This window comes from Stenella coeruleoalba, assembly GCF_951394435.1.
Source record: "Stenella coeruleoalba genome assembly, chromosome: 2".
In the NCBI taxonomy this organism is placed as follows: Eukaryota; Metazoa; Chordata; class Mammalia; order Artiodactyla; family Delphinidae; genus Stenella; species Stenella coeruleoalba.
In genome coordinates, this window is record NC_137147.1 from 7,649,344 (window position 1) to 7,670,215 (window position 20,872).

General features: G+C 37.8%; 1 protein-coding gene across 9 annotated transcripts in view; it reads right to left on the minus strand.

The window, feature by feature from the left end:
• Positions 1-938: 938 nt before the first annotated feature.
• The window catches only part of VRK1 (VRK serine/threonine kinase 1), an 84,419-nt gene continuing 64,485 nt past the window's right edge, over positions 939-20,872 (minus strand). For 5 of the 9 annotated variants that reach the window (XM_079912124.1, XM_079912123.1, XM_079912125.1 and 2 more), the window contains 2 exons: positions 13,040-13,130; positions 7,058-7,781 (listed from right to left, as the gene is read on the minus strand). In XM_079912124.1, the coding sequence (XP_079768250.1) occupies positions 7,750-7,781; positions 13,040-13,130 (123 nt within the window). In that variant the 3' untranslated portion in view covers positions 7,058-7,749. Of the gene's footprint in view, positions 1,517-7,056; positions 7,782-13,039; positions 13,131-20,872 lie in introns of those variants that run through there. The other 4 variants (XM_079912127.1, XM_079912130.1, XM_079912129.1 and 1 more) reach the window with 4 other exon arrangements.

The window sequence follows — 20,872 nt, forward strand, 5'->3', positions numbered from 1 at the left end:
ATCTTCTGAATGGGGAAATAGAAAAAGCCACCATTTGGAGTTTAAGAAAAAAAAAAAAGCCTGTATATTTTTGAGGCAGATAAACTCTTCATTTTAAAAGAGGACATCGGCAAATTCAACAGACTGGGGGTGGAGACGTTCTTCAGAGGCACTCAGCTGAGTCAGGGTGACAGGACCTATTTGCCTAGTAGTTTCTCTCCACATCTTCATTCCCAGGGTCCTGATGATTCAGAGAAAAAACCTCAACTGAACGTGCCTGCACCAGTCTAATTTCTTTTGACAGCCTGCTTCACAAATTCTAAAAAATTTTGAAATCAAGGATCTTTGAAAATGGAAAACAGACCCACTGTCCCAATATGGAGGGAGTGGGCACTCAATGAAGAAAGTAAAGTCTTGGCAAACCAATTTGCAAAGGGTTGGGGTGGGTGTGTGTGTCAGAGTTAGAAATGATCTGAATTAAAAACCACGAACAATGGGGACTATCAGTTAGGCACGAGGTCTGAGCCTATGTGCTGGCTCGTCTACAAATTTTTTTTTTTTTAACGTCTGGCAGAATGTTTTACAGACTTAAACCCAGCAAGACTACAATTCCACCAGAAGGTGCCTCAGATGGTTTTGCTAATAATTTTGATCAGCTGAAATGGAGAAAAACATCATTTCAATTATTCACTTTTCAAACCCGTCAACTTTAAGTTGGAATATTAAATGCCCCTCTTCCTCCCTGTACCGCCATCAACCAAATAAAACCAAACCCCAAAGAACCCTCACGGAGAGGAAAAGGCAGTTGGCAGTGACAGTTTTGGATATGTTCATGTACTAAAAATCTTGTTGATGTTAATTTCTTGCCCCTCAGGAAGTTGAGTTCAGCTTATGTGTAACTTTGGGGAGAGAAAGTTCCTTTAGAGAACTAGGGGGGAGGCTGGCATTGCTCCTGCTGCAAAGATGCAAGTGCGAACCACCATATATTGGCTTTTGTTTTAATAGCCTTTTAACCAACTTTGTTAATGGACTGAGTGCAATTTAGATATGGAACTTGGCTAAAACGTAGCTTCAACTGGCTATTAAAATTTAAGAGCCAACTAAGATAGCTAATTACAAAAAAGCTCCAGTGATAATGCTAAGCAGAATTAGTAATAGCAAATGACAGTCTGTCTGGTCTTATTCCCATAGGGAAAGAAACTCTTAACTGAAGTCAACCAGACACTGTGCAGCCAACCTAATTGCATTATTGGTATTATGGGATACAAACCCGGCAGCTCGCTGGGACAAAACAGAGAGGGAAGTCTGTCAGGCTCGAGGCAGAAAGCAACTGACCCTCTTTTCCATATCAGTTACAGCAGGTTCCGGGAAATTTTATTTTTATTCACAGTTGATGGGGAAGTGTTCTTTCCTGAGGAAACTCCCTGTAAAACCCTAGGAAGAGTGAGGACGACAGGAAACAGACTCCAAAAAGCAGTTCAAAAGGAAAAGATCCTTCACCGACACAGGATGAGATTCTCCTGTTAGATATTTAGGTCTGAAAAAGACAACAATAAATATCAGACTGCTAAAAAGTTGAGCTTGTGGGGGGAAAATGTTTTACTTCTTTGCTTCATTACAGATACCCTCATTATGGCATCAGTGGAAGTGCAGGCTAGCTCTCCTGTGAAGATTTATCATGTGTGGTGGCCACTTTGAATTGGAGGTGCCGGAGTCTTTAACATTCCCTAGTCAAGTGTCTCCCTGCTGTGCCTGTAAATGTCAGTCCAGTTTTTTCACGGCTGTGCGCACAGATTAGAAACAGCAGGAGAGCTGGGGAGTATGACTACACCAGTCAGGACACTTGTCTTCGTGGCACTGCTCAAGTGATTCTTGGAATGCAGGACCCTGCTGTTTTCTAATATTTACACACAACTGGAGTCATCAAGAGCAGTAAATGCAGTCTAAAGGCATCTTGCTTCTTTTGTTAGGGACTATACATTCAAATAGGGATATCAACAACAATACCACCAAAAAAAAACCCCGCGGTTTTAAAAAGTTTCATATTCCTCCCCCCACCTCCAATTTTGCTGCTAAAAGACCAACCAGGTATTCTCATGACTGTTCACTTAGCTCTTCTGTGTACATCACACAGTTCATTGGGAACAGCAGGGGTTCCGGATTCCTGACCTCAAATTGTGATTCTGCAGGCTGTGGCTCCTCTGACCTCCACAGGAACAGACGGGGCCTTGGGAACCATTTTGATATAATTTCAGCCACCTCTGCTTTCTGAACACTTTGCATGACAAATCAAAGACTTATTTTGGGCCTGTAGCACCTGGAATACAGACGACTTCTTTTTCAAAAGCATAGTTAGGAAGTTTAACAAAAGGTGTGTCGGTGGGAAGCCCACTGTGACTGCATGTGTATCTTAAGAAATGTCTAAATGATCCTTCCTATTTTTTTTTTTCTTTTTTTTGCGGTACGCGGGCCTCTCACTGCTGTGGCCTCTCCCGTTGCGGAGCACAGGCTCAGCGGCCATGGCTCACGGGCCCAGCCGCTCCGCAGCACGCGGGATCCTCCCGGACCAGGGCACGAACCCGCGTCCCCTGCATCGGCAGGTGGACTCTCAACCACTGCGCCACCAGGGAAGCCCTAAATGATCCTTCTTTAAATTATAAATTATAGGGTAAGTTACATATTTGTCTTAAGCTCTTAAACATCTGCCAAGGACTTTTACAGGAGAAATTTGAGGGGTGCTAGTCACCTTATTAAACCTATACAGTGATGTTTGTCAATTATTTCTCAATAAAACTGGAAAAAAAAAAACTTCAGGGGGCTGGTAGGAGGTGATGGGGTGTTACACAGAGACCACATCACACACCTTTGCAACCAGTGTTAAGCAGGTTAGGATGTGCACAATACTTCTCCGGCTGGACTGACTCATGCGTCAGCCCCAAAATGTTCTACAAGAGTTAATGAAATAAAGGAAGACAAAAAAACAAAAGCTCTTTTTTGGCGGGTTGGGGGGGGAGAACTAAAATGTTTAGAACATGAAAGTTTTCTTAAGGATCTTAAAGGCACATTCCTCTATCTAGAAAAGTTCAAGACGGAAACCATGACTCTCTTGGCCAGGCAATCTAACAGAATCAACATGTACTTCCAATTGTAACCTTCCCTGGATACATACTGCCCTAGAACTCTCCAGCGTTCAGGCTTAGCAGACCCTTCAGTCGTTCAGAACTCTTTTAAGTTCATATCCGACCCTTATAAGGAAAGTGTGAGGTATCTCTCACATCTGAGAATTATACCGAGAAGGCGCACCATGAACTTCTGTACTGTGCTTTTTATGTCAAGGTCAGAAAAAATATTAAATACAGCAATTTTTTAGTTATTAAACAATCTGTAGTCCAGGTGTTATAAGGTCTTCATTTACATAACTGTGATCACTTTTCACTTGCTTCTAAAAGATACCAGAAGCAGAAAGACAACCTACAGAAAAATGGAAACAGATTTCAGACTACTGTCCCACTTCCTCCCCAGCCCCCCACCCAAGGCGGGATCCGTGCCTTTAATATTCCTTCCTGCCTCTGTACTCCAGGCACAAAGATTATCTTATAGACCAACTCCACTGATAACTCAGACCCTTAAAAAACGGTTGACTTAACCAAGCCAAAAAGAGGAAAGAGTGTTTTGAAGATCCTCTGCAGTGGTTCATAAATAAAACTGTACTTGCTTAACGGAGAAATTTTACAGGTAACTTCATGACGAGTCAAAATTACAAAAATTCAGGAACACTACTCATAAGTTGCAAAATACTACTGCTATAATAAAACTCACCAACATATGAATAACACATTCTTAGTACAATGAAAATAGTAAGCATTTTATTTGTAAAGTAACACCCAAGTGATAAAGAGAGCTGCCTAAACCATCTGGTCAGCAGTATACTGCACAGAATCACTTCTTCAGTGTGTCTTGTATTCTTTATACCAGTAGAGGTTAATGAATCAGGGGTATATACAGAATAAACTGTGGAACTTTAAAAGACACACACACACAAAAGTTCACCAATGCAACTATTACAACTAGGAAAAATTATGTAAGCATGAAACAGGACTGAAAAATAACACAGCCAAAGGACAAGCGTTTGATTTTTGTGGTGGTGGTGAGATCATAAATGAATTTTCTCTTTCATTTTGATTTCTGTTAATGTGGTTTGGGCAGTAAATAAGAATTAATAAGTTAAATGGCACTAATTACATCAGTGTGGTGCTGGCATAAGAACAGACAGACAGATCAATGAAATTGAACTGACAGAAACAGACCCTGGTATAAGAACTTAATCTGTAATAAAACAGGCAACACAAACCAGGATGGAAAGGGGGTGAGGAAGAGAATTTATTTAACGAATGGTAATGGAGCTACTGGTTAGCTATTTGGAGAAAAGTCCACTGTGATCCTTACTTCATGGCATACATACACCACATTAAATTTCACATGGATTAAAAATTCAGAAGCATTAAAACACAAATCCTAGAAAAAACCCTGGTAAATATTTCTGATATCAGGATGGGAAATATTTTAAAACAGTAGCAGAAATGACAGTGAAAGAGATCAACAGATTAAAGCGATAAGAATTAAATCGTCAACAAAAAATAAACTGGAAGAAGTCAGCAACAAACATGACAGAGGTTAAGATCATTACTATATAAACAGTACAAACACACACATCAAAAAGCAAATAGAATGATTTGTTTAAAAATAAAAAATTGCTCAGGTTCACTAGCAATTAAAACAAATTTACCTTATCAAATTATAAAAATTAGTAGCACTCAAGGTTGACAAAAATGTAAGTTGAGCACTGATTTCTGGGTAAAGTGTTAACTGACGGAGTTTTACAAAGCAAGTTGATAATGTGCACCAATAACCTTCCATTTTCATAGTCTTTCACCCAATGGTTCCCTTTTGAAAATCTAAGGAAATATTTGTACATGTAGACAAAGACTTATGCCCAATTTTATTCAAGAATATTGTTTATAATATCCCAATACTGAAAACAACTTAAACCTCCAACATTAGGGAAATGGTCATGAAATTATCACGAATCCATAAGAAAAAATATTATAGAAACATAAAAACTATATTTATGAAGTATTTGTAATAAGATGGAAAGTATTTAATGTTCACTTTAAAGAGCAGAATATAAAGCTTTTATAAAGTATGATATTTAAAGATAAAAATGCATAGAGAAGGCTGGAAAAAAACGTGTCAAAATGTTAACAGTGGTTGTCTGTGGGTGGTAGTAATATGGCTAGTGTGTCTTTTGACACTTTTCTGTATATTCTAAATTTTCTACAGTGATCAAGTACTATTAATACACTTTGATGACCAGATGAATATAGTTTTAAAGGATAAACAAGCACATACACACACGCACACAAATACATATAATGTATTTATATTTCCACCACTAATTCATTGCTATGCAACTTAGCTCTTGATATGCACATTTAAGTTAGTAATTCAAAGAAATAATTGGGGTTTTGTTGCCCTGGCCTATTAGGTTTGATTTGTCTTAAAAGATCACTATTGAAGAACACCCAGAAGATATTTTACATCAGGGCTTAGATGGTTATCAAAGATTTACCAGCTGCTGTCTAGAAAATATAGCACACATGTAGCTCCCATTGTCTGAAGGACAGGAGCCTGCACAGGGGTGGGTCCTCAACAGACTAGAAACCCTCAGCTCACTAAGGACATAAGAAAATGGCAGAGAAGGCAGGACACATGGGGCCAGGAACACGTCCATAAGGATGTTGGATTGTGAAGGGAGAATAAAGAAAGGCAAACCCACTGGATGCAGGGATTGGAAAGAAAACAAAAACAACACAAGATAAAAAACAGTAAGTATGGAACTGAAAAAGGCAAGGGAAAAAGCATAACTCTGGCGGACAAGGAGGTTATTAAACCACTTCTTTGAAATAAGGGGGGGTAAGAAAAACCAGAGTAAGGTAGGGAACAGAACAGCAGAACAAGGGGATAAGGGGATGCAGCCGATGAATCAAACTGGCTACTATGGCTATTAGTTTTTCATTTCTGCAGCCCTGCCAATAGAGCAACATTTGAGAAAATGCCAGCACTTATTAAAAACAATATGTGAGGAAATGTTTGTTTTCTTAGTATTTAACCAACAGGTTTTGCTATGTTTTTGTGTTTTGAAAAATAAAAAAGGCTAAGGCACATACACAAAAACACACCACACACATTTTATCCTATTTTAAGCATCAATGTGTTTGAAACAGAACTTGAGAGTTGATTTAGATGTTACAAATAAACTTGGGACCATAACACTGATGAGGACTAAAATCCAACATTCTACAGAAAACAGGAGGAGGCTCTGCCCAAAATCTAGTTCTCTATTCTGTAAAGTCACAGAGCCCTAGAACTTCAGGAGGCATTTAAAAGATTAACCTTCAAAGAAAAGTCGGCAGATCTGCTTTGCGTTTTTCAGTATCCGACCACTGCAGTGATAAATGCTTCGTGTGACAACTAAATACCACATCAGAGAGCCAAAAGGTAAAGTGTGTTGGTTCAGAGTTGCTCAGAATTGGTACAACCCTGACAGTTTCTGACATGTCTACATCCACCTGTACTATTATTTACTTAGTATTTTCTTCAAATCAACTTGCTTTTCTAAAAACTGAAATACCTACTTTAGGCTTGTCCTAAGCAATAGAGAAATCACCAGTTTAATGTGCTATTTATATTCTAAATACATATTAAATAAATGCTTACATATTTAAATAAAAGTGTACCTATACACCATCTAAAAACATTGTACAGGCTACAAGTGGTAAGGTGTACCACCCCTAGAAAATCCAATCCAATCCCAATTTCTCTAACAAAGTAAATCTTGAAATTGTTCATGTTGAAATTCCAAGCTTTTGTTCCCAAGGCAACTATATATTCTATATCTTAAAATTTCTAATCACTAAAACTCTAAAGTGCTTGGTTTACTGTACAAATATTATACCATACCAAAAAATAAACTTGGAAGAAAAATAATCTCTTGTGAATGAATAAGCCATATATATATTTGACAGTATTTCCTTAAAGGAAGCCAGTCTAAAACAATCTTTGATCTGGCCACCACTTGATAATTGCCTGTTTTCTTACCGTACAGCTTGCATACTTACGTAATTCTCAAGTAATCTTTCAAATACATGTATTTCATCTCTCACAGATAAACTTACTACTCCATTTCTTCTTTCATAATCTTTTCTCTTCTTTGTACCTCTCATTTCCTAGAGCAGTGCTTAACAAATGCTTGTGGAACTGAGCAAAATCAATACAAAACAAATCTTATGCCCACAACAAATTTGTATCAAGCAAAAAGAGACCTTTATTTTAAGTTGTGTATTTCCTTAAAAGTAAGGATTTTGCCAAACATTTTATACACTGTAGGAAATATACAACGATTAGAAAAGTGCATGTCATAGTAATATTTCTTATATGTACCCCAGAACCTCAAACACACAGCATGGGACAGCTTCAAGGGTATAACCTTAATACTGTGAAATTTTATAAATTAGGCTTTAGTAAATTCTACAAAGTATTTAATAAAAAAAAGTCTGCTTTTCAAAGACATAGGTACTTCATTGTTTCCCCCACTCCACAAGACTCACATGAAAATAAAACACTTAATACAGAAAAAGAGGAAAAGTCAAATGAAAGAAGGAAAGAGTCAAATGAAAGGAAGAAAAGAAAAACTGGTTCACAGTATTTGATTTACTTCTGGACTCTCTTCCTGGTTCTCGAACCTTGAAGAGAAAACAAAGAGATTTAAATCACTAGTCATTAACTTACAAAAGCAAAAGAACAGAAATATAAGTATTTCCATATATGGTTATTAATATTTAAAAATCTAATTGACTACGACGATTTGTGGAGACGAAACTGATACACAAGTTATAACTGTTAATACCCTAAAAATCTTAGGAAATTGTGTTAATTTTTTAGTGTGTCAAAAAATATGCTAACAAAGCCGACCTTCTAGTTTGAAGTTATACAGAATGCATCCACTGGTAAAAACATACCCCATTTACACTGGTCCTGAACTATTTCTCCCCCAAATTTTTATTGTACAATTAAAAACATTATCTCCTAATGTAAACTATAGCAACAAGATAGGTACTCCATAAGCAACAAGGACCTACTGTATAGCACAGGGAAGTCTGCTCAATATTATGGGAAAAATATTTGAAAAAGAATAGATATCTGTATATGTATATATACAGATCACTTTTCTGTACACCTGAAACTAACACAACGTTGTTAATCAATTACACTCCAATATAAAATAAAAAGTTAAAACAAAAAAAGATAGGTATTCCTTGGGGGGAAGCACTGAGGATATGCATATTATGGAAAGCAAGGCATTTTTCTAACTGTGTTGCTTTTTAAAGCCTGCTCCCTCTACTCTTTAGGCAGAAGAGCACTGGGCTAATCCAAATGCAAAGTCTTGTCCACGAGGGATTAAACAGACCCCAGCTAAGTCGCCTTCTAGAAAAGTATCACATCTGATACTGGCCTAAGTGCCTTATGACAGTTCCTCTCCAACTATTCCTGCACTGGAAGAATGCAGTGCTTCTCTACCGGGAGCATGTGGATCCGCCTCCCCAAGGAGACTTTGTCTCCCACCCCACCCCAGGCCACCTCCACCGCGAGCACAGCAGAGTCAGAAGGGCAAGCTTAGGCCCGATCACAACGGCCTGTGCTGGCAAGAGGAGTGTGCCTTCCATGGCCTCAGGCTTCCCTCTGCCAGGAGAGAGCGATGGTACCAGCGTGAGGGCAGCGTGGGGCCCACGATCAATCAATAAACACACTGAACAGCAAAGAGATCAGTACTTCTCTTCTGAAACATGCAAAACATTCTTTGAATCTAGGACAAAATATCTACCACACATGTCTAATCATAAACAGTTTCTAAAGGCTTTCTGACTACAGGTTTATTTAGGTACTTAACTGGAAGATCAGTTTGTTATTTTTCCAAGTTCTAGTTTTTATTCAACTGCCATACATTTCAATTCATGCAAACTTCAAAGTTATACGAGTATCTTCTTTTCTCTGCATGGCCTACACTATGGTGGGTTTAAACTCTTTGAGTTTTTTCTTCAATTTTTGTGATATAGCCTTCTTTTAAAAATATCCCATGGTAGATTTTTAGGTTTTTACTTCAACAATTTTGAAACTAATTTTCCATAGAAAACTGAGAATGCTGTGATTGTCTGAAATTGGAATAACAGGATATCGCAAGATCAAGGTCCATAATCAATACTATAGTACATCTCCCTTTCAATAAAATTCGAATCTATAGTCACATTAAAAAGGACACTAGGGCTTCCCTGGTGGCGCAGTGGTTGAGAGTCCTTCTGCCGATGCAGGGGACGCAGGTTCGTGCCCCGGTCCGGGAAGATCCCACATGCCGCGGAGCGGCTGGGCCCGTGAGCCATGGCCGCTGAGCCTGCGCGTCCGGAGCCTGTGCTCCGCAACGGGAGAGGCCACAACAGTGAGAGGCCCGCGTACCGCGAAAAAAAAAAAGGACACTAAAGTCAACGATTATTGCTATATTCTCATTAATGTCCTAATTTGACATTTTACTCTTAGATTAAATTCCGTTACTGCTTATCCCCATTCAATCTAGATTTAAAGTTTTTCACTGCAACTAAGAATGCCATCACCACCTGCAACTTATTATATAATCATATTATGCAACTTAGAGACTTTATCAGTTCAGTATTTTTCCTAATAATCAATTCTGACTGTTGCAGAAAAAAATCTATTTCTCCTCCCATCCCATATATACTCATTTTCATAATACTTTACTAGTGGTAAAAGGCCCAATCATAAGACTCATGTGTAAAACTTAATACTTGAAAAATAAAATATACAAGGTTGGGATACTCTTCTATGATTTTATAATGCAGAAGGAAAAAAACAAGTGGGAAATTTCTTTGTAGGGTACCTTAAAAATATCTCTTTCTTGACTAGACCGCAACTATTCAAGGGGTAAACATAAGTCATGCTTTCCTCAAAGAATCCTCAAGAATGGTCCAAAATCCAAGGTACTTCAAAAACACCACCAAGAGCAGGCTGTTGAGTTCTGTCTGTTGTATGAACGGTAGGGACAAAGTATACTGGCCATAAATATCACGGCTGTATTAACTAATTTTTAGTACAGCTCTGAAATATTGGTCTGGTTTTGAAATGCCAGAATATGTGTAGTTTTTAAACGTTTATCATTTTGTGGGGAAAAAAATTACTTGGAGCAAATTACCAAATTTTCTCAATTGGTAAAAATCATGCCTTGCATAAAACTACAAGGATTAGAGGCCTCTGTTCTTCTTGAAAATGACCCCGTCACCCCTCTCTTTCTTTGAGAAAACCTACACAAGACACATTAGAAAGCTTTCAGAATGTGTTCTTACACAATAGACGCCCAGCTAGTCAAAATGAGTTTAGGTGTATCGAGAAAATTATACACTTTTTTTTTTTTTTTTTTTTGCGGTACGGGGGCCTCTCACTGTTGTGGCCTCTCCCGTTGCGGAGCACAGGCTCCAGACGCGCAGGCTCAAGCGGCCATGGCTCACAGGCCCAGCCGCTCCGCGGCATGTGGGATCTTCCCAGACCGGGGCACGAACCCGCGTCCCCTGCATCGGCAGGCGGACTCTCAACCACCGCGCCACCAGAGAAGCCCTACACGTTTTTTAAATGGTCTAAATAGATATTAAAGGAAAGTTGTCCCCATTTTGCTAGGCACAGCATTCTGAGAGATCACACCGTGAGAAAAATCTCTTACCATATGTAAACCATAAATCGTGTTTGAAAATAAAATTGTTAATGAAGAAACTGACATTTCTAAAGCAGCTGTTAGAGGTGACCATTCTTGAAACATGTTTCTGATGCAAAATCTTAAAGCTCTAAAACACAGAATTCACTGAATTATATATTTCTTTAAAAAACTTCAAATGTAATAATGTGCCTTCTCATTCAGGTTACTTTAAACTGATGAATACATAAACATACATTTTCATGAACCCTTGGATTGCTTTAGTTTTCTTTGCTAAAAGCAATAACATTTTACTATCTCAGGTAATATTTCTCTCATTTATGAATATTTAGATAGTAAAATACCTTAACTAGCCTTATACTTTAGGGGGGGAAAAAGAATTACAATTGGAACAGTATTTAATTAAAGCAATTTAGAGTTTATATGAATAAAAGAATTTGATTATTTTTATCTTCATTTTTTAATATCAAAAAGAAATCTGGATTATTCTCCTTAAATTAGTGATGGGGTCTACTCTCTTCTTTTGTCATTAATAAATAAAACAAAAGTACTAATATATTTTCTCACAGTAAAAACCATCAGTATAAGGACCTTAAATTAAAATTTTAGGTATAAGAAACATTTTTCGTAATTACAGTCAAATTTAAAATCACGTATGTATCAAAATACCTCTGATGCTCACTAAGCAAAGTTCGGATAACAAATGACCTCTAGGCATGAGGAGACGCATGAGTCTTCCCTATGCACAGCTAGGAACTGGCTTTGGTCTAAATGGGTATCAACCTTACTATAACAACGTAAGCCCTTTCCTAAACTAAAATCTCCTGTTTTAAAATGTAAGGGATTTGAGTAAGAATATTACTCTATCTTCATAAACGCTCCTTAACTTTGCTCCCACTCACTGCCACAGCCGCTGCTGCTGCCTCTGGCTGAGACATGCTTTGATGTGCTGCTCCTTGGGACTCCCCACCTCCTAGTAACAGAATGAACAAGACAGGGGAGAAAGGGGAAAAAAAACAAAAACAGGAGGGAATGGAAGATGGCAGCAGAAAAGTAAGAGGGACTATTTCAAAACCTTTAGCTTCCAGAGTGACGTTATACACTCGCTCTTCAATTATCCCAAGGATTCTCTTGGGTAAATTCAGATAAACCTAAGGACGTACTATCCATAATATATAATGAAGAAAATGTTAATAAAAGCAGGGTGAAGATGATTCTCTTTGAAAGTCAATTTTTGCCTTCCACAAACATGCATGGCTATCACTGTCAAAGGGAAGGTAAAAATACATCACTGGCCTAACTCTACTGGGCACTTACACTTTGATGAAATTTTTACCAAAAATAAGCCTCTTCTATTAGAAATCAGAAATATTTCAGGACCAATAAACTAATAAATAAATAAAAGGCAGACAGATAGAAGAGATATCTGGCGGGGGGTGGAAGTGGTACTGTAGCCAGCTCTGAATCTCTCCTCACTGAGGCAAGTAAACCATCTCTCACGAAACCTGGAACACATTTTCCCATCTTCTGAGCCCCACAGGTGTGCCTACACACCACAGACTGGCCATTTATTAACCAGACCAAAGTCCAACCTAGTCTTGCCCTTTGCAGATGCTGCCTTTGCTAATGTCACTTCTGGAACTACTCCATACTAAAAGTGCCTTCAGCACCAGTACATAAGCCATTGAAGAAATGACTTTATACCTTGCTTTTTGCTTCAAGACCTTTGGGAAGTGATGATTCGAGGCTTTAATTCCTTGCATCCCAACTTGCTGAGAGAAAAGAAGAGTTGGCAGACTCTGCAGTAAGCCACGTACTAACCACCTGACTCCTGACATTCCCTCTCACGCCCAGAGTTCGGCGGTAAGTGTGGAGAACCGGAGAGATAGTAGCCTGAGAGGTAAGAGTTCTGGTCTCTACGTCTAACTCTTTCACAACAGTTCTGTCATTTAAATGCTCTGTGTCTTGGGCTCCATATCTGCAAAATGAGAGTAACTCCTGGTCTCAACTTCATGATTATTATAGACATGATTATAGTAAATAACACAATGTGAACAAAGGACATTGTGATACATACTGTATAAATATTAGATCTTCTCCTACACTTTTTAAATTATAAAATGAGAATGTTATGACCCAAATAGTTAACCCCTTATTCAGTGGGAGGAAATGAAATTTGTGTTTATTATATATAAGAAAAGAGCTAAGAGGCAAGACTGTTCAACTTACGGGTTTGTGTGGCCTCTTCTGTCTGTGTATCTGAGCATTCCATATCTTCAACGCCAGGTTGTGTGCTCTGCTCTATTTCTTTCTTTCTCTTCTTACGTATAAAAAATTAAACAAAAAAAAAAAAAAGAAAAAGATGTGGCATGATGGTCAATTAAGAAAATATACAGGGCTTCCCAGGTGGCGCAGTGGTTGAGAGTCCACCTGCCGATGTAGGGGACATGGGTTCGTGTCCCGGTCCGGGAAGATCCCACGTGCCGCAGAGCGCCTGGACCCGTGAGCCATGGCCACCGAGCCTGCACATCCGGAGCCTGTGCTCCGCAACGGGAGAGGCCACAACAGTGAGAGGCCCATGTACCGCAAAAAAAAAAAAAAAGAAAATATACAAACTTATCAGATATTAGCATATATATATGAATCTATACAGGTGTGGGTATGTCAAAACATACAGGAAGAATACACACAACTTCCTGGTGGGGGTCACCTAAGGAAAGGGGTGGGGGGTGAAAGAAAAGGGGATTAAGGAAACCTTCAACTATACAGTTAGTCTGGAAGTGGGTATATTTCTTATATCCACCTCTAACTTTTTATGCCTCATATAATTTATTATTGAAAGCCATGTTATAACCATCAGGACTGATCATACAGAAATTCTCTTTGAAAGCTGATACTTGCTCAGGCCAATGATACTTATTTTCCCCATTTTACGCTGCATGTGTGGGGTGGGGTAAATGTACTTGATAAATAGGAAAATATGTGCCTGGCCCATGTATCGCATCAGTGGTTATGCCCTCTAAACTGATGGGGAAATTCTGTGGATCAATAATGGCAAACTTCCAATAAATGTTTTATAATTTAAAGTTTAAGAGGGCCATAAACCTTACTGTAAAAGAAGAGTCTTAAAAGTACAAAGCGCTCCTAAAATCTCAAAAACAGGTTGGATTTTCCACCACTCTCTCAGGCCTTTCCTATTTTCTACATATTTTTCTAGTTGAGTGTTACTTAGGAGTTAATGCCTACGTTCTGTCACCATTCATTCTTCCCAAATGTTCATACAATTTCTTTTTCTTACTTTCTATCACTACATTTCCTAACTAGCTCAGTCCTGTGTAAAGTTTTAAAATACTTAACATCTCTATACGTAGGTATAACTATAGAAGGACATTAGTAAGGAATTGAAAACTTTGCACTTTTCATGCAACTTTGTCCCATGTAATCTCAAATTTAAATGTGTTAAAATCTACATCAGAATTCATTACTTCTCTAGGTTGCCTAAAATAAGTCTGTAGCATTCAGGAAATCATCTGATACTTCCCAAATTTCACAGATTCACGACACATCAGAATGTCCTCTTATGTATTTTCCTAACAATATTAAGTTAAACTTTGCCTAAGAATTTTCCTCACTTCAGGCCATTTTGTGTACAGCTATAAAAGGGTATAATGTCTGCTGACAGGACATTGTTCTTTTGCCTAATGGCAACCATGGGTTCTGTTCCAAAGAGAACTACATGGGAAAGCACAACTCTACTCAAGCCGCGTTATGTTAAAACCTCCGAATGGTCAGAACTGTTATTATCTATGTATTACAGTTAATCCCACTGTTTCAAAATATTCTTAATGGTGGCTGTGGAAAGATTAAACCTCAGAGATTCCCATCATGGTCCTGAAGAAAATGCTTCACATATATAAACATAACATCTTGACTAAACCTTAAAAAACTTTCAAAGGCTTTCATTTAGCGGATTTGTACATGGAGGTATTACTTCTCAAAAATAGCTGGAAGAGTGGCTGTAACTTCATATAACTGATGAGAGAAGGGGAGAGTGCCTTACATCTTTCTTTTCCAAAGTGTTGCTTCATGATTACTATCTAAACCCTGCTGGGCTGAACAGATTGGTTCGATAATTACATACAATAACTGCAGTGGGCAGGTAACCCTCAGCTGGCACAGGGCAGCTCCCCTGTGAGAACTTCCATATGCAAACTGCACTGATGGAGTGCATTAGGTACATCTTTCCTGCCGGTGCACAGGCCTGATTAACGCCAGCCAAGACTCCAAGGTTAGCATGTCAGCAGATTTGTGATGCATTAGGCAGGAATAAACACAGACACTTTTGTTCGTTCGGACCAAAATTAAGGAGGAATATTTCAGTACTATATTGCTTTCCATACAGGAGAGAATGCATTTTCCAGCTTTAGGAGGGCAGATTTTTAAATGCTCATTATAAAGGGAGCGATCCAATATGTTCTACCTAAGAGCCTAGTGCATTCATCTTGTTTTCAAGCTTATTTAATAAAAAAGAGCTTTCTTAATCTCCGTGCAGGTAAATTACATAGGAATGAAAATCAGACAGTATTCAACCAACAAAAGAAACACCTGTATTTCAGCAGTATGTACTGGGGAAAGCACTGAATTTCATTAATCCACACTTCAACTGGGTATCTCTTGCCCAACTTTTCTGACAATGTATATATCAATAGTGTGGATAGAAAGGACCAACAGTCTACAGACTAAGATCAATTAACAACAACCTTCAAGTTAAATATCTAAGTCTGTTATTCATTGCATAAGGCGATGAGTAAAATTCCAAACAATTTGCTGCCAGCTTCTTTCTACTGATATCACCAAATGCTTCATTTTGTTATTTGACAACTTTTTAGGCTTCAAATAGTACATAGTTTGGTTCTCTTTAAACAGAAAATGGCTTCACAAAGTGCATTAATCTCTGATTTTGTCATATGCCATACCAGGTCTCACAGGTGCCTTTATTTACATTTATAAATGAAATCAAAATATTGCATGACACACAAGAATAATTCATAAAGTTAGGACAGAATTTTCTTTTAATTCAGCATGGCTAAAATATCCTTAAAAACTAGGTTTATTTTAAAGGGCATTAGTGTATATATTACACATTGTATTTTTGCAGTGCTCAGACTGCTAGGCTAAAACTTAGTTAAATTAGCAGCTTCTCACTTCCAATTTAGAAACAGGAAGACAAATCAGCGAGATGCATCGGACTGATAATTTACTAACCATCTAAACACTGACTGGAGATTAGTTATAGACTTAAAGCTGTTTTAATGGAAAAGAGAATAAAAGTCTTCAGAGACAAAAACCAAACACAATTCTTCACATCCCAACTCAAACATCCAAAGATACCCTCTAAATGCTTTCAACAGCATCTGAGAGAAGCCAATCAGATTCATGCTTGCATCAAAGGAGATGGGTACTGAAGAACTGTTGTTGGTTTTTTCCCCCTTATTACAAAAGTCATGAATGTTCATTATAGAAACTTAGAAGGTACAGCCTAAAATGTTTAAATGGTACTGCACGTGTGTGTGTCAAAGAACAAAGAACTCTAAACACAAACATGAGACTGCAATACGCAGTTAATCTTATTGGACTCATTTGATTAAGGCCACTGAAATCATCATGCAAATGTATACCCTTTAAAAATCACTATTACATTCCTTAATAGTAAGCAAAAATAGAGTATGTTACTCAGTGTTAACTAAAAAGAAAAAGGACATATCTTCTATGAAGGTAAAGAAACGTATGTGCTACACCACAATATTTACAAAACCAGTGGATTTTCGTTAAACTGCCCTATGTAGACAGAAAAAACTGAGGCTGGGGACAAAAGAAAGCTGGGAGAAGCTGCTCAGTGTTTCTAGCTGGTGGTGGTGAGAAGACAAGAGCTAAGGGTTCTTGGTTCTTATTAGAACTTCTTTCCACAGAACCACGCTGCCCCCCACGGGACTTTTCGGTGTGAAGTGGCAGTTTCCAGCCGTGGTGCTTTCGTTGTAACAGATCCCTTCCTAGAGAGCTAGCGCAAACATACATACGTGTGTACTGGCAAGCCCAGGGTCACACTCTACTTTTCGTCTCTCCCACCCTGGACACTCCTGGAGGGCAACGACTGGGGTTTTCCCCACACGCTATTATGTACCTTACACATACACAAATATCTAGGGGTCTGCACCTGCTGAGCAACTAGTCCACTACTATTGTAGTAATAAAGAGCTGACTACGTGTTTTACCAAAAGCCCCTCAAAAACTGTGTAATGTTTAAATGGACATTAAGTAATTACAGAAATGTTTTGAGAAAAAGCAGGAAAAGGTCAGACACAACTGAAAAGAGAACAGATGAAAAGATGGGAAGTGGGTCAGAAAGTGAGTAAGTGACTTAAATGAGAGATGAATTTGAAGAATGGTCTAAAAAACTGTTATGATACACTGAAGTGATTTATTATTTTAAACAAGTTTCCATGGTAAGGGCTGCGATAAGAATAACGCACACTACAATTTCCTTCCACAGTAACCCTGATTCTATCGGAACAGAGGTAGGAATCCCATCATGTATTTTCTAAGCACCTACTGTGTGCTGGGCACTGATTCAGGCTTCATTCTCATGGAGAAAAACAGACACTAACAAATCGTTAAAGCAAAAGAGTAATTTTAGCTTTTATAAAAACATTAAGCACACACAAGTTACATTTCTAAAACTATTTGCATTTATGTAAGCCCTATAAGAAGTCATTTCAGAGTTCCATAAATGAGTCTTTTTGAGTAAGTGACCAATGTAATCCCACACACATGGGATTTCACTCTGTGAAATATCAATCCATCTGTAAATGTAACACAGGCATGAGTGCATGGCCAAACCCTGATTTTGTTTTTTGTTTAAATTTAGATATCTCTCCTGTCCACATATTTAATTATCTATTCTGAAGGTAGTTAATAATTAACATATTACTCGAGCAATTTTATCATTTATTAGCAGGTCTGGGGGTTTAGCAAAAAAAAAGCATGACTAACAAAATGTGGAATACCTGTGTCCTTCACTAGTTCAAGCTTTCCCACTCTTATGCCATGAAGAATGAAGAATTTGCTGTAATTATCTGAAAATGGTGCACCAAAGATTATTGCTAACTCATGAGTTAGCAAATGATACCGATGCATTTGTATACTCTGTCAGAATAAATAAACAAATGAAAACACTGCACCTAGGTGGCAAGCAGAATTGACTGCTTGCTCCATGGGCAGCACACTTTTAGCAAAAGCACTGCTTTCACAAAGTACGCGTATTTGTCTACTTGCTTATCTGGAGCGAATGTGTGTCCCTTCTGAAGTTGGGCCTACTGAGGATCTAGAAACAAGCTGCTTCACAGCCCTACCGTCACCCATCCTCCTAGAAAAAACACAGCCACTGAGGAGATAATGAGCTGAAAGGAAAGTTGAACCTGGTCACATGATCTTCCGGAGCACTACATGACTGAGAACTGACTCTCATCGAATTTTCATGTAATAATGGCAATCACAAACTGGAACGGTCTCCCAACAGCACTTCTGAAAACAGTAAATCCACCTTCCAAAGTTGGCAACAATGGCCTTTCGTGACTCTAATATCATTCATATCACAAGGACCACGAAACTTCCAATACGATCAAACCTATAGTCACTTAACAACTGAGAGATGTTTCCAGAGATTCAATAAACAAAGGTCTAAAGACTAATGGGTCACTGCATTCTCTTCTATGTTGGAATTAATATGACACTTCTTCATGCTTATTTTCCTCTGAAGGTTCCATGACCTGCACCATTAATATCAAACTTTTTAGCAAAGTTAAGGTATTTCAAGGGCAACTTATGGGGAGAGGCAAATGGGTAGCTAGTTATGGTTTATTTGTCTTTAATATTTTATACCTAAAATCACTAGGAGATTTTTAAGTGCCTTGAGCTCCTCTGAGGAAAAAAGCTATGTAAATGCGTAATAATAATTAATGGTTGCATGGCCCTGGACAAGTCATCTAACCTCTTCTGAATTTCACTTTCATCATTTGTAAGCAGATGTATCTCATTCAGTGCTGTAAAGTATATGTAAAATAATTTAATATTGACAGATTACAAAATACTATCAATACATAAATGTTCAATGATAACCTAAAGTTTAAAGGGTTGATATTCTATTACCAGCACTGAGCACCATCAAGTCCCCTGGAGAATTTTCAAACTTAAGAATTAAAAGCACAAGACTCTGAAGCTATAACACTGCAAAATGAAGAGGCCAATATTTATAAAACTACATATTTCAATGAAAACGAAACCCTATGTATGTACTAGTGGGGAATTAAATGCTCTCAAGCCACACTTGAGCAAGTTTCTTACAAAGTAAACCAAGCTACATTAGAGTTCCTATTAAAAACAGACTGCCTGACCTCCCCCCAATAAGGCTATGTCCACAAAATACATACTTCCTAAACTCATAGGGAGAAAACAGCGAACACAGAATTCTCTGGCACTCAGAAGTCCTCTGCTTAATGTCAACTACCTATGGTCCTTTAGTATCAATCAACAGCTTCAATGAAAAAAGTTAACTTCAAACTCATTAATGTGATTTATCCATTTTTAATATGAGTAAGTTATGGAGTTGCATTTTGGAACCTTTATTTCACAGTAATTACCATCTTGTCTTTGTTGCAAAATCAACTTTTACCAATTCCCCATCATTTACTATTCAAAACAATCAATTTGAACACACATACTCACCAAGTGAATGTAAGCCAGTCTTCATTCACATCTGCCCAATATACTCTATTTCATAAACTGAATTTTTAAGGATGTATGATCTTAGTTCAAAAGATTCAAATGAAAATGTTCTGCTATTTTCTTGACATCAAGAAACCAGAAAGACTTGAGAAAATGTAAAGTCAGTGAAACAACAGCATTAACAATAATATTGCAGTTAACATTTACTGATTACTTATTATGTGTTCAGCACTGTTCTAAGCACTTTCTAAATCTCATTTAACCCACACAACAATCTTATGAGCAAGACAGATAACATTATTTCCACAGAAAGACAGCTTTAAAAAAATGTATCCCTTATTAAACAGAAACTCACACAAATGTTTAACATAATTCCTAAAAACTAGTCATGATATCAAAGAAAAAGGGAATCCTGCTCTAATACTGTCCTTTGTGATCTAAGTTTTGAACATATCTTATAAGCATATCTTTTTGTTATGTCAAAAATAAATTCCCCTGGGTACCATTCAAGGCATTTATATGACGCCAAATTTCCTTCTATATCTCTTACAATAAAGATCGCAACATGGCATGTGTGAATAATTGCCTACATACATACATTGGTCATGTGGCTGATAAGTACTATTATTTAAAGTCTTTTAGACTTAAATGCCCAATATCTGCTTTGCCTATTTGCAAAAGGGTTGTTTTCTACATAGAAGCTAGAATTCCAAGGTAACTCAAATTTTGGTTTGCAGTGGTTCTCAACGATGTCTGTACAACGTAATCACCTAAAAATCCTGAGGCTCAGGTCCACCCCCAAAGTTTTTGATTTAATTGGTCTGGGGTGCAATCCAGACAATGGGATTTATAAAAGCTCCCAGGTGATTTTAATGTGCAGCCAAGGATGCCGCCCCTGCCTTTCATCTACATTAGAATCACCTGAGGCACTTGTGGTATGGTGCCCTCCCAGATCATAACATGCAAAAAATAGCTGAAGACTCCACTCTGAAAGAAAACACAGTCCTCCCCTCAAAAAGAAAATTTTATAAAATGCATTGGAGGCTTAAAAAAAAGATTTAAAAAATTGAGGAAATGAGAAATGATAATTTTTAAAAACCCAGAATAAACAAGGAAATGCAGAGCTAATAAATAGAAAAATAATCATTATAGAACTTACAAGTATACTAGAAACACTGAAAAAGAGCAGACTGAGCTGACAACTAAATGACATGAAGGAAACGTGTGGGATGATTACAGATGATAAAAAGAAATTGACTAAGAATTAAGCAGTTAGACATG